General features: G+C 54.6%; 2 protein-coding genes across 3 annotated transcripts in view; one reads left to right on the forward strand and one right to left on the reverse strand.

Annotated features, from left to right (window-relative positions):
• STX18 (syntaxin 18) overlaps window positions 1-6,404 on the forward strand; it is a 119,205-nt gene extending 112,801 nt beyond the window's left edge. The window contains exons 9-11 of one of the 2 annotated variants that reach the window (XM_069593242.1): window positions 1,494-1,563; window positions 4,070-4,150; window positions 4,811-6,404. In XM_069593242.1, the coding sequence (XP_069449343.1) occupies window positions 1,494-1,563; window positions 4,070-4,150; window positions 4,811-4,906 (247 nt within the window). In that variant the 3' untranslated portion in view covers window positions 4,907-6,404. The remainder of the gene's footprint in view (window positions 1-1,493; window positions 1,564-4,069; window positions 4,151-4,810) is intronic. The other variant, XM_069593243.1, reaches the window with a different exon arrangement.
• Window positions 1-12,961, reverse strand: part of NSG1 (neuronal vesicle trafficking associated 1) — a 54,979-nt gene that overhangs the window by 16,347 nt on the left and 25,671 nt on the right. The window contains exon 5 of the mRNA XM_069593244.1: window positions 7,298-7,534. Within this exon, the coding sequence (XP_069449345.1) occupies window positions 7,334-7,534 (201 nt within the window). The 3' untranslated portion in view covers window positions 7,298-7,333. The remainder of the gene's footprint in view (window positions 1-7,297; window positions 7,535-12,961) is intronic.

The following is a 12,961-nucleotide window of genomic DNA, read 5'->3' on the forward strand; positions in this document are numbered from 1 at the left end:
CAGGTGCTGCAGCCCCATCTGAGAGGTCATGATGGCACGTGTCATGACGGCTGCCAGGAGGGGACTGTCTGCATCTAGCTACCCTAAGATGAAAGGGGTTAATTAAGTGTAGATAGGGACGGCTGCCCGGAGAAGGCAATGGCACCCCACTCCAGTACTCTTGCCTGGAAAATCCCATGGACGGAGGAGCCTGGTAGGCTGCAGTCCATGGGGTCACTAAGAGTCGGACACGTCTGAGTGACTTCACTTTCACTTTTCACTTTCATGCATTGGAGAAGGAAATGGCAACCCACTCCAGTGTTCTTGCCTGGAGAATCCCAGGGACGGGGGAGCCTGGTGGGCTGCCGTCAATGGGGTCACACAGAGTCAGACACGACTGAAGCGACTTAGCAGCAACAGGGACGGCTGGCAGAGGGAAGCCCTGCAGGGGGCTCCACTGGGGTCTGGCTGCTCCCTGACCAGGCTATCAGCCACGCAGAAGGCCCGTGGCCATGGCCCGCACACATAGGGCTGCGATCCAGCCCTCCGGTGAAAGCGCTCGGGCCTGCTGCCCTGGGAGTGCCAGGCGTGTTCTGGAAAGACGTGCTGAAACTCATGTTGCATCGTGGCCACTTCCCAAAAGAAGAGGCTTCCTGACGGGTCAGCCTTGCAGCCCTGGAGACTGAGTACAGGGTTTCCCCTGACCGCCGCCCTGGGCTCTTCCGCGGCCTCTGCCCTCACAGGCAGGCCTCCCAGTCCTTCTTCAAGACGGTGCTCTTCCCGCCCCGGCTCCTCCTCACTCGTCTCTCCTCTCCTCTGCTTCCCTCACCTGGCCTGGGGGAGTCATCTCCCCACCGAACATCGCTTCCTCCTGGGCTGGGAACTCGGCCTCTAGACGCACACCCGCTAGACCACCCCAGGGTCACCCGTGCTGCCCAGGCAACCAGGAGAGGCCCACATGCTCTGGTGCTGAACCCAGATGGGATATTTTCAGCCGGAATCAAAGGAGGTTTCCCTTCCACAGAGTTGGTTTGAATGGTGAATGTACCCTTTCCTCTAACCTGCTGAGTGGTAACAGAGTTTTGGGTGACAGCGTATTCTGGCGTTTTCTTCTGAATCCTCACCACGTGTGACTGTGTTGCCAGGACAGGGCTCAGCATTAAAGGAGACTCTGCCTTTTGTAACTACTCGGTACAGCCACGTGCTCCTGACCCCACACTGACTTGGGAGTCAGGGTTCCTGGGGGTCAGCTTATGAAGTGGTAGGGGTGGGCTTCCAAACCATCCAGTACACCCAGAAAGCTGAAGGGTGTTAAAGGGGAACCAGTAAGGAGCGTGAGCCTCTGCCCTCCTGAGCCTGCGTCCTGAGCAGGCCACCGTGAGTCACCATGGTGTTCCCTCCCTCCCATGCCTTCACTTAGAAGAGATGACTTCTTTAGAAATGTGTGACGTTGCTGTTAAGATCACCACATACTAACAGTTAATGTATATCTGGTTTTTTTTTTTTTAATGAAGGCAAATTGAAGGGAAAGTGGTTGAAATCTCCAGACTCCAAGAGATCTTCACAGAGAAGGTTTTACAGCAAGTAAGAAAAAATAATGTTTTCAGTTTTAACTTAAAGGGACATCTACTCAGAACTTGGGACATTTCTCCTGAAGTCATCAGGCCTCCGCAACTGTTTCCTTGTGGCTTAGCTGGTAAAGAATATGCCTTCAGTGCAGGAGACCTGGGTTCGATTCCTGGCTTGGGAAGATTTGCTGGAGAAGGGATAGGAGACCACAGTTCGATTCCTAGGTTGGGAAGATCCCCTGGAGAAGGGATAGGCTACCCACTCCAATATTCTTGGGCTTCTTTGATGGCTCAGCTGGTAAAGAATCCGCCTTCAGTGCAGGAGTTGAATCCCTGGGTTGGGAAGACCCTCTGGAGAAGGGAACAGCTACCACTCCAGTATTCCGGCCTAGAGAATTCCATGGACTGTGGGACAACTTTCCACGCACCCCAGCCCCATGCAGCAGAGCCCGTGGGCAAGGGAGGCAGCTAGGTTACGATTCTGGATACCCTTGGGAAAGCTTGGGAGCCTTTCTGAGCCACAGTATTTTTCCATCTATAAAAGGGAGCAGCCTTTGTATGGTTGTCGTAAGGCACAGACATAACCCACGGAAAGTGCCCAGCACAGTGCCTGATGGGTAGTAGCTTTACAGTCAGCAGTGCTGCAGGCTCAGGCTCAGCCCTCCCAGACAGATGCCAGGTCCCTGCCACCTCGGGTGTCTCATCCTCACAGCAAGTGTGACTGTTCTCATAAGTGGATTTTCATGACATTTCTACCTGCCTACTGTTCGGAAGTTCTTCTAGCCACTAACTGACCAAGTTTTTAGAAAACACCTGGTAAAATGTCCCGTTTGTATTCAGCATCCACAGACTGGAAGGGTTTGAAAGACAAATCATTTTTCTCCACTGTGTTAAACTGGGCCACTTGACTTAAGAGACTCCACTCACAAAATGTCCCCTAAACCACACAGCCAGAGTCAGATCATTGCAGACTGGGCACATGAGGTTGTTCAGGTTTGCAGGAGTTGCTCTTTTTACGAGCATATTGCAGGGACTATTCTAGTCCATATATGTTAAGCCTCCATTTAGAAGCCTAATGGTCATCAGTTCAGCCACCTAACACAGAAGACAGCTCAACCAGATGTCTCCCTCTCTGAGCCCCAGCAGAGCCAGACAGCCAGCCCCAACCTGGTTCCCCGTTGCTCACTGTATGACCTGCGGTACTCCCTAGCCCCCTCCCCCTCTGCACATGGGCCCAGGTCATGCGTGTCCCTCTCGGCTAGAGAATAGGACGTGCCCGGCCCACCCTGGGCTCTCGATCTGAACTGAACTGGGAACCGTTGTTATTTGTGGGTGTGGCTGCGGCCAACGTGGATGATGCCCTGTTTCACTGGCACAGCCAGAGCTTCACCAGTGGGCGGAGCCTACGTGCAGCGAGAAACACTCAGGTCTTGAATGGCTGAGTGCACTAGAAGCTCTTACTTCCACAACCATTGTGTCTGCTTCTTAGCCCAGCCCCCGAGGAGCACTGACTGCCATTCAGTTGTTTCTGGTTAGGGGGCTGCTTCTCAGACACAAAGCAGCTGTCCTGGAGTTCTGGACAGGCACCCCGTGGGGTGGGAGCAAGGCCCAGCCTGCATCACACCCAGGGCTCCGGGGCTTGACCTGGGAGGGGCTTGCAGAGCACAGACTGAGCTGCACCTGGCTTCTCAGGATTTCTAAGACGAAAAGAGTTGAGTGTGTCTGGGGTTTCTCATCTGTGTTGCAAAGTGGCTCTCACAACACACTCATGGGAGCACCTGCCCCCAGCGGGAGCGTCTCCAAGACACAGTTAGAGAACAAGGCAGTCCCTGGCCCTTGGGTCTTACACTGTGTGGCTCTCACTGCTGGGAAGCAGGTGGCTGAAGGTCACTTTCCTCTCTGCGGTACCAGTTCCATGTCAGTCTGGTTTCCCTAAAACCCGAGCTTGTTTACATTCCCACCCCCCCCCCCAGAGGAAGAGGGAAGGGAAGGACAGCCAGCCCTACCCCTTAGAGGGCAGTGTTGGGGTGCAGGGTGGGTTATTAGCCAGACGCTTCTGTGTAAGCCCAGGAGCCCACATGTAAGCTTTCCGAGTATTCTGACTAAAATTTTGCAAACCAAAGCACCATTTTGAAGCTACTGTGTGTGTTTTAAAGCCACGTGCACCTTGAACGCCCTGGCATGTGGCAGCCACTCTCTGACTGAGCTCGTATGTTCGTCCCTTCCTGTCCAGTGAGTGGACAGGAAGGCGGCAAGTGGGGGTGGAGGGAGCACAGGCCTCTGTCCAGTCCCAGTCCTGCCACTTGGGTGCTGTGTGTCTCCGGGAAAGTTACTAAGCTTCTCTGAGCCGGAAGTTTCCCTTTGGTAAAATGTGAGTGTTGCCTACCTCCCGGGTGCTGTGAAAACCTGTGAGTTCATGTGTGTAAAGCCCCTGCCCTTTGCATGCAGCAGCTGCTGTTCCTACTGTGACAGACACTTGGGGAAGGAGGACAGTTATATTTATCTGCTGTTGTCCTCCACAGGAAGCCGAGATTGACAGTATTCACCAGTTAGTAGTTGGAGCAACTGAAAATATCAAGGAGGGCAATGAAGACATAAGAGAGGTGGGTACTCTAGGCCCTGAGTCTGACTCGGAGGCACTGAGTCCAGGGTGGTGGTCACCTTGTCAGGGCCGCACACACAGAGGGGTCACGAGACCATGCAGTGGATGGACCAGTTCCATAGTTTCATCCTGCCCAGCCCAGGGCCTGCTCATTGCTCTGCAGAGGAGCCGTTCTAGGGTGCAGGGGCCACTCCCTAAGTCCAGGCTGGGTGCCACTGGAGAAGCTTGTTGGACCAGAGCCCTGGTCTTTGATGGGACCACCAGAGTCAACTCTGTCGAGTGGACTTTATTTTCTGGGTGCAGTCCTCAGGTTTGGGTTGATGTGGGACCACTCTTGGGCCACCACTGCCATCGCACTGCCAGGAAACACAGGCCAGGGTAGCAGACATGCACAATGAGCCTGCCTGTGTGGGTGGATGTGAGCCGTTTCTCCTGGGGGACTCATGCAGAGGCGCCACATGGTGGCTAACCAGCAAGGGCAAGACACCCCGTCTGTCTTCTAATAGATCTTAAACCCGCCTTTCGGTTTTGCTTAAAAACTAAGCCATCCGTGCAAGGTAGGCACAGGCTGGAGCTGCCCTCACAGTCACAGCCCTGCAGGGGGAGCGCGAGCTGACACACTCGGGCCTTTCGGACCAACCCCCCTCCCCTCTTCCCCCAGGCCATCAAGAACAACGCCGGCTTCCGGGTATGGGTGCTCTTCTTCTTGGTGATGTGCTCCTTCTCCCTGCTCTTCCTTGACTGGTACGACAGCTAGGCGGCCTGGCGGACGGCGCCCAGCACCGGAGCCACTGACGGGAGCGGGGCTGAGACGTGTGCTCACAGAAGGGACACCAGACCTGTGGCTTAAGCATTCAGTAACGAAAAAGAAAACCACAGAACTGAAACTGGTCTGTGCTGCAATCCTGAGGCCAGAGGGGAGGAGCTGGGGGGTGGTTCCTGCACCTGATAGGGCTGCTGGGGGGTAGGGGCTGCCCCAGGGAGGGGGCCTGGTGGGCTTCCTGCTCCACGAACGTGTCCGATTCAGAGGAGGCAGCAGCCATGCCCCACCCTGGCAGGAAGAACGCCGGTCAGTAGCTCCTCAGGGCAGAGGACCTGTGCTCCCTGTGGTTTCCTGTGTGCCTGAGCAACTGATGCACAGACTCCCGAGCAGAGGGAAAAACGGCTCACCTTCATTCACCCTGGAAAACTAGTAATAAAACCGCAGCCATTTACTGTCTTACTGGTGGGTCCAAGGTTAGGATGTCACTGCGGGCCAGCTGCCTCCTGTCAGGGAAGAAATGTGGGCAGGGGCCTGGCTCCTCACAGCACTTTTCCTGTGGCAGGGGGGGCAGGCAGGGGAGGCCTGACTTCCTGCCCCTGGGGCCCCCCAGAAGCTGCGTCCAGAGAAGGGCCTGGGCCTCTCCTCCCACCCAGGCTGCAGGAGTCGGGAAGAGCCACTGGTACAGATGAGTGAGGCATCTGCAACCACATCTGTGCAGAAAGTCCCAGGTACTTGTGGGCCCCAAGGTATGGTCAAGGGCTCTGCACAAGACAGTCCAGGGGCACCACAGGGATCCTTGTGTTCTTTATTTGCACAGAGTGAGAATGTCCAAAGTTACACGTGAGCGAGTTTACAGTCAATAAAGTACACATCTACTAGAAAACACAAAGTTGCCTTGGCACTGCGTTGACATGGGCTGGAATTGGCTGATGGATCCTCTCTACACAGGAGGAGTTCTGGCACAGTTACTGCTCTTTTGCGTCCCCACAGCCTCACCATGTCCACAACTGTACGTGCCCACCCATGCCCCAAGGTCATGGTCATTGTTTGCACGCACCCTTGATACTAAAATACACTGTATGTTTCGGAAGCACATTTCAGGGAACAGGAACGGAGATGGCCATGACCACCATGCTTGTTCACAACACAGCTTGCACTATTGTCATTTATTTTTGATCTAAAAAAACAAACAGTGAAACTTCTGACATGTCCACCAGGAACAACACATTCAAATAACACGGAAGAAGATGTCTGTGAATGTCTTTCTTTCTATTTAATCATCTTACACACTTGGTTTATCTAACTGGTAATTCTGTAAACATATACTTTTAATGTCAAGATTCAGGCTGAAATGTAATTGTCTTACAAAGATTGTGAATGGAAATGTCATAACTGGACTTGCAGCACCCCCTCCCAGCCTTTCCAGCCTGTTTCTTACATCAAAGGAGTTACATCTGTCCCACAAAATAAAAATCAACATAGCCTTGACTTATACCAGCAATTACACTTTTCACTTTTCCCACCCAACTAAGTGTTTCAAAACTAACCTGCTATCACGGGCATGTCGGTGCAAACTTGTTCATAATAGACGTGGACAAAAGGGCTGGTTGGGTTTCATTCCTACTCTGCCCATCACAGAACAGACTACCTACAGGGAGACGGGAATCTGCAGCCTGTGGCCCGGGGTCCCCTCCTCCCAGAGTCCCCACCTCACGTGCTCTGACCCAATTCACAGGTACTGAGGGGCCACACTGGCTCCGCTGCCCGGCCAGCGCCCTCTGTACAGAGAGGCAGCCACCTCCTTGCTGCAGCGCCGGCGCACTCCACAGTGAGCGCGGGGGAGGAGGGCACAGCCTCCCCCGCCACCCCCTCAACCCGGGGCCTCTCTGCTTCCTTCCCACCGTCCTCCACCACTCACTATGGGGCATGGGCTTCTTGGCCTATCGGAGTACCCTTCTGGGAGGTGGGAAGAAATGTGAAGTACAGCTTGCCCTTAGCACAGCAGGATCACTCTAGATACGGCTGTGGAGTCGGGTTTGCAAAACAGCAAGGTGGTTTAAACGAAAAAAAAATTCCATAAAATGCATTATTATTTATCTGAAGTTCAAATCCCTTGCATATCCAGTGTAAAATTTTTTTTTTGGACAGCATCCAATAAATCCCAGGAAAGTCACTAAATTAAGATTCCCTAACATGGAAAGTGGTGGCAGAGCTCCCTAAGCAGTGCTGATATGCACTTGACTTTATGCCCGTGAATGGTCCGCAGCAAGTTGTATTTGCAAAGCAGCAATTAGCAAACAGAAGCAGTTGCACCATACATGAGTAACCTCTATAAATTATCAGTAATTATATTTGATGAAATGTCCCTCAAAGTCCCCTTGTTACCTTCAAGCGACACCGTTAAGGAACTTGTCCATCTCGCTAAGCGGATTTCTCGGCGGCCTCCGTCTCCTGCTCCGAGAGCTTCTCTTCTGACAGAACGGACATCCATGGCGACACGGAGCGGGTGATGCTCTGCTTGGCCAGGTTGTAGTGGTTAATGACGGTGTAAAATTTCTCCCGGGCATTGGAGTCTTGCTCAGCATAGTAGCTCTCCAAGCCTTCTGGGATGCACTGGGTGTTCTGCAAGACAAGCAGCCCCCTGAGACACACACACTGACGCAGGAGGCGGCCCGTGAGTCTCCAGGTAACACACGTGGTCACCAAGTACCTCCCTAGGTTTGGGGGAGACTCAATGCTGAGCTGACCGCCTGGTGCTGATGGCATCATAACAGGTGGGGCGTCTGTAAGGCCACAGTGATGGGACTTAGCAGTCCTTCCTATTGCTCTAAAGATCTTACACTCGCGATTTATTTTAAATCGAACCAGGGTCTCCTGCATTGCCGGTGGAGTCTTTACCATCTGAGCTATCAGGGAAGCCCATTTTAAATCTAGAAAACAATGGAACTTCTGACATGTCCACCAGATGCAACAGTGAAGAAAGGCTTCTGTGAACCAGTTGGCGCCAGGGGGTTTGGGGGAGGCACACTGGAGGGCACGTGAGCTGGGCCTGGGGGCAGGAGGACCCGGAACACAGGCTGGAAAGAGGCCCCTTGGCCACAGCAGAGAGCGAAGAGCCTCAGGACACAAACGCCTGGAGAAGAAGGCAAGGGTCAGGGAGTCGGGAGGGACTGGTGTGACCCTGAGAACCAGAGAGCAGCAGGAAGCCACGGGGATCCCACCAGGGCACTTGAGAGGGAGGCTCTCCCGGGGAAGCTGTCCTCTAGGGAAGAAGCGCTTCCCTACCGACCACGGAACCGGGGCAGGCTGGGAGTGGAGACATGAATCCCTGGCTCTCTTCAGCTCACCCGGAGTCTAGCACCACCACCCCCCACCTCCCACCGCACCCCCGCCAAAAGCTGCCTTTCTTCGTCCATCCAGAAGCCGGGCTAAGCCACCACCCACTGTCACCTCCCCCCCACCCCCCACCCCCCCCCCAAATACACACACAAGCCCTGGAGGAAGGGTGGCGGGCTCCCAGAGCTCAGCAGGTACAGAGCGCCCCGCTCAGGACATTTCCCAGCCCCCAGCACCAACTTCTGGCCAATGGGATGTGAGGGGTGTGTCCCTCCACGGGACTAACTTCTGACCAATGGGTGTGAGGGGTGTGGCAGAGGCAGGTTGGAAGGGGAGCCAACAGGGAAGCTGCCTGCCCTCCACGGCTCCTGCGGCCCCTTCTCAGCCGCTTTGACCTCTTAGACTGGTCCCTGCCAGGAATGGGGCAACACCCCCAGGGGCTGGCAGCGCTGCCCAAGACAGAACAGGAGGTCTTCCTGGAGCCCCACTGCCTGCCAGCTGCGGCTTTAACAAGGGAGGAGCCTTCCATCTGGCGGGATACACCATCTGTGTCTCCAAACGACAGAAGCATCACAGCACCGCCACCGTCTCCTTGCCACATGGTGAAGGGAGCGTGAAGTGACGGGGGTCCCAGACTCGGCCACATCACGGTCACCAGGGAGTTTTAAACTGGATTCCCAGCCCCGCCCGCAGGATCCAGCGGTCAGATAACCCTGAAGTAGCGTCTCAACCTCAACCAACTCACGGGCAAGCGCACCAGCGGGATCCCCTAGGGCCCACCCAGCAAGACCCCAGCTGTTCAAAGCGCTCCTGTGCCTCCCTGCATGGGCCCAGCGTGGAGACCACAATGGATCTCCGATGGTCCCCTGCATGGCAGGTGGCAGCTGCTCCCGGTGGACGTGAGCGCCATCCGGGGACACACAAGGGGAACCTCCTCTGAGAGCCTCGTCCCTGCCCAACGCAGGCTTCCTCAGCCTCCAGAAGCTAAAGGCAGGTTAGCTCTGCCTCCCTGTTAAGGGGCTGTTCTTTGGGGGGGTCTATCCTACAGACCCAAGGCCCATCACCAGACCTCGGCCTGGCCACCAAACTGGTTCCTTCTGAGCAAGCGGCCAAGCACCCTGTGGGCACAGGATCTCCCCATGAGCTGGGATCCGTTAGTGCCATTTCATAGATGTGGCCAGCAAGACCCACCTGGGTGAGAAGCCAGCTCCAGCCCAGGGCCTCTGCTCAGAGCACTCTGGACTCTACCCGCAAAGCCGCCGACGGTGAACACTCTGCCCAAAGGCAGAACAATGAGAAACAAGGCAGCGAGGTCCCCAGGGCACCAGGGCAGGGCTGTACCCTCGGCAGCCTCACGTTCCGCCAGCATTCATCGGGCCCCAGCAGCCCATTGGCCTGGTCCCCGCTGGGCCCGCGGCTGCCTCAGAGGTGGGGATGGTGGTGCTCTGTCTACAGGGCTTGGCGGGAGGAGCTGCTCCTATAGCCAGAACCACGGGAACCTGGCGAATGCCACAGCCTTCACGAGGCCCTCTCTGGGCACCAGGCGGTCACGCCACCCTCAGGACCCGGAGGCCTTCCCACTGTGCAGGACCACTGCCTGGTGTCAGGAGCAGTCATAGAGGGCTCAACAAGTGATTTGTGGGGGGAAAGGGACCACATCCGGGTCTTAGAAAGGCTCCCATTTGAGCCCATTTAGAAGCCTGAAGGAGCGTGACCCGGGGCTCCCTCTCCACGTTGAACGGTTCTTACAGAGGACACCAACCTTGTCTGCGAAGCGGCGTGTCAGCCCAAGGGTCGGGGGCTCTCCCATGGTGCAGGCTGCCCATAGGGTGCAGAGCCACCACGCCAGTTCTGGGCCAGGCACTGGGGATCCACAGACCTGCCGAGCCCGGGCCTGCAGCCCCATGCCTGTCCCAAGGCCTCCTCTCTGCCGCCTACACTAAGAAGGGGTGGGCATGGGCTCTCGGCAGAGGGAGGGCACCACACCTGGTCCAGCTGCAACTGCCAAGCTGCAGCTTCATCACTCCTGGTCTGGGAAGAGGGCTGGGGGTGAAGGATGGGACGTGGTTGGGGGCAGGGGGTCTAGAGAGCTCTGGGGTCTGGTGGAGCTGTGTAAATAAGTTGACTCTGACAGCAGATCCAGCCACCTCTTCCCCAGCCAGGACCCTGTGAGGCCCAGGCAGCCTCCATGGGTGTTTTCCCTGCTGCGGCTGCTGTAGCTACTGCCTCGCCTCAGAGATGCGAGACTCACTGTTGCTGGTTTAGTGAAGATGGAGTGCAGTGAAGTGAACATCGCTCTGTGTCTGAGTCGTGTCTGAGTCCGCGACCCCACGGACTATATGGTCCATGGAATTCTCTAGGCCAGAATAGTGGAGTGGGTAGCCTTTCCCTTCTCCAGGGGATCTTCCCAACCCAGGGACTGAACCCAAATCTCCCACATTGTAGGCAGATTCTTTGCCAGCTGAGCCACAAAGGAAGCCCAGGAATACTGGAGTGGGTAGCCTATCCCTTCTCTAGGGGATCTTCCCAACCCAGGGATCGAACTGGGGTCTCCTGCATTGCAGGCAGATTCTAGACCAACTGAGTTATCAGGGAAGCCCTACAAGTTTACCAGAACAGCTGGGCTCACTGTGTGTATTAGTTGCTCAGTCGTGTCTGACTGTGCAACTCCATGGACTGTACAGGCTCCTCCGTCCATGGGATTCTCCAGGCGAGCATACTGGAGTGGGTTGCCATGCCTTCCTCCAGGGGACCTTCCCAACCCAAGGATCGAACCCAGGTCTCCTGCATTGCAGGCGGATTCTTGACCAACTGAGCTATCAGGGAAGCCCAAAACTTTTATCAGAACAGCTGTGCTCATTGTGTATAGCATTAGTTGCCCAGTCATGTCTGACTGTTTGCAACTCCATGGACTGTACAGGCTCCTCTGTCCATGGGATTCTCCAGGCAAGAATACTGGAGTGGGTTGCCATGCCCTCCTCCAGGGGACCTTCCCAACCCAAGGACCAAACCTGGGTCTCCTACATTGCAGGCAGATTCTGATGTCTTGACCTCTCACCGGTGTCCTGACCTCCAGCTACACCTGGGTGTCTTGGAGCAGGGACGCTTTGCAGGGGTGAACCATTTGTTCACTCCCAGGCCAGGCTGCAGGTGAACTGGCCCCCATCCAGAGAGCCAGCAGCCATCCTCCGCCCCCACCTGCACTGCCACCTCGCCTCCACTCTGTCCACGCCACCAGCACAGGGTCTGGCCGCAACCTTCTGAAGTCTCCAGCACCTGGTGGGCAGCGAGTGACTTTGTTCCAGGCTGAGATGGGCCTCCAAACAGGACAAGGTACTCCTGCTTCTCCAGGTGCCCAGGCCAAAGAAAACGAGACGGTCCTGCTGCCGCCAACACAGCAAGGCAGCAAGACAGGGATGCTCAGAAGGCGCCACAGGGGCGGGAAGGGGGCGAGCCGGTGGCAGGCAAGACCCTGGGGGGCACGTGGGAGCCACATGGGAGTGGGATGGGGCCAGGGCCAGGGCTCCCAGGAAGCTGTGACCTGGCCCTCTTGGGCCAGAGAGACCCTAGCAGAGCCACGTGTCTGTCAGGGGTGAGTGTGGGGAGGTCATGGAGCCTCTAAACATGAAACGACAACCAGATGGGTGAGGGGGCCCAGGAAAAGTGTCCCAACAGCCCTGGTCAGCTATTAAACCTCACATGGAGGCTCCCCGAGAGGAAGTGTACAAGGAACGCCCAAGCGTAAACACCTCATGGGGGTCTGGGGCGGTTCCCATTATATTTATCTGTAAAGCTTTTGATTTCTCCTTCATATTTGAATGAGATCCTTGCTGGGTACAGTAATCTGGGCTATAGGTTATTTTCTTTCATCACTTTAAGTATGTCTTGCCATTCCCTCCTGGCCTGAAGAGTTTCTATTGAAAGATCAGCTGTTATCCTTATGGGAATCCCCTTGTGTGTTATTTGTTGTTTTTCCCTTGCTGCTTTTAATATTTGTTCTTTGTGTTTGATCTTTGTTAATTTGATTAATATGTGTCTTGGGGTGTTTCTCCTTGGGTTTATCCTGTTTGGGACTCTCTGGGTTTCTTGGACTTGGGTGATTATTTCCTTCCCCATTTTAGGGAAGTTTTCAACTATTATCTCCTCAAGTATTTTCTCATGATCTTTCTTTTTGTCTTCTTCTTCTGGGACTCCTATGATTTGAATGTTGGAGCATTTAGTATTGTCCTGGAGGTCTCTGAGATTGTCCTCATTTCTTTTAATTCGTTTTTCTTTTTTCCTCTCTGCTTCATTTATTTCTACAATTCTATCTTCTACTTCACTAATCCTATCTTCTGCCTCAATTATTCTACTATTTGTTGCCTCCAGAGTGTTTTTTATCTCATTTATTGCATTATTCATTATATATTGGCTCTTTTTTATTTCTTCTAGGTCCTTGTTAAACCTTTCTTGCATCTTCTCAACCCTTGTCTCCAGGTTATTTATCTGTGATTCCATTTTGATTTCAAGATTTTAGATCATTTTCACTGTCATTATTCGGAATTCTTTATCAGGTAGCTTCCCTATCTCTTCCTCTTTCTATAGTGCTCGTACGCTGACTTCATGATTTTTTTAAAAAAGCCAGAAACCTAGGGTCCTCTGCAGTGCACATCTGCCCTTTGAAATCTCCTGTGACACTCCTCAGTTTGGGGCCAGCCTCAGCAAGGGGCTGGT

Source organism: Ovis canadensis, chromosome 6 (genome assembly GCF_042477335.2).
Source record: "Ovis canadensis isolate MfBH-ARS-UI-01 breed Bighorn chromosome 6, ARS-UI_OviCan_v2, whole genome shotgun sequence".
Taxonomy (NCBI): Eukaryota; Metazoa; Chordata; class Mammalia; order Artiodactyla; family Bovidae; genus Ovis; species Ovis canadensis.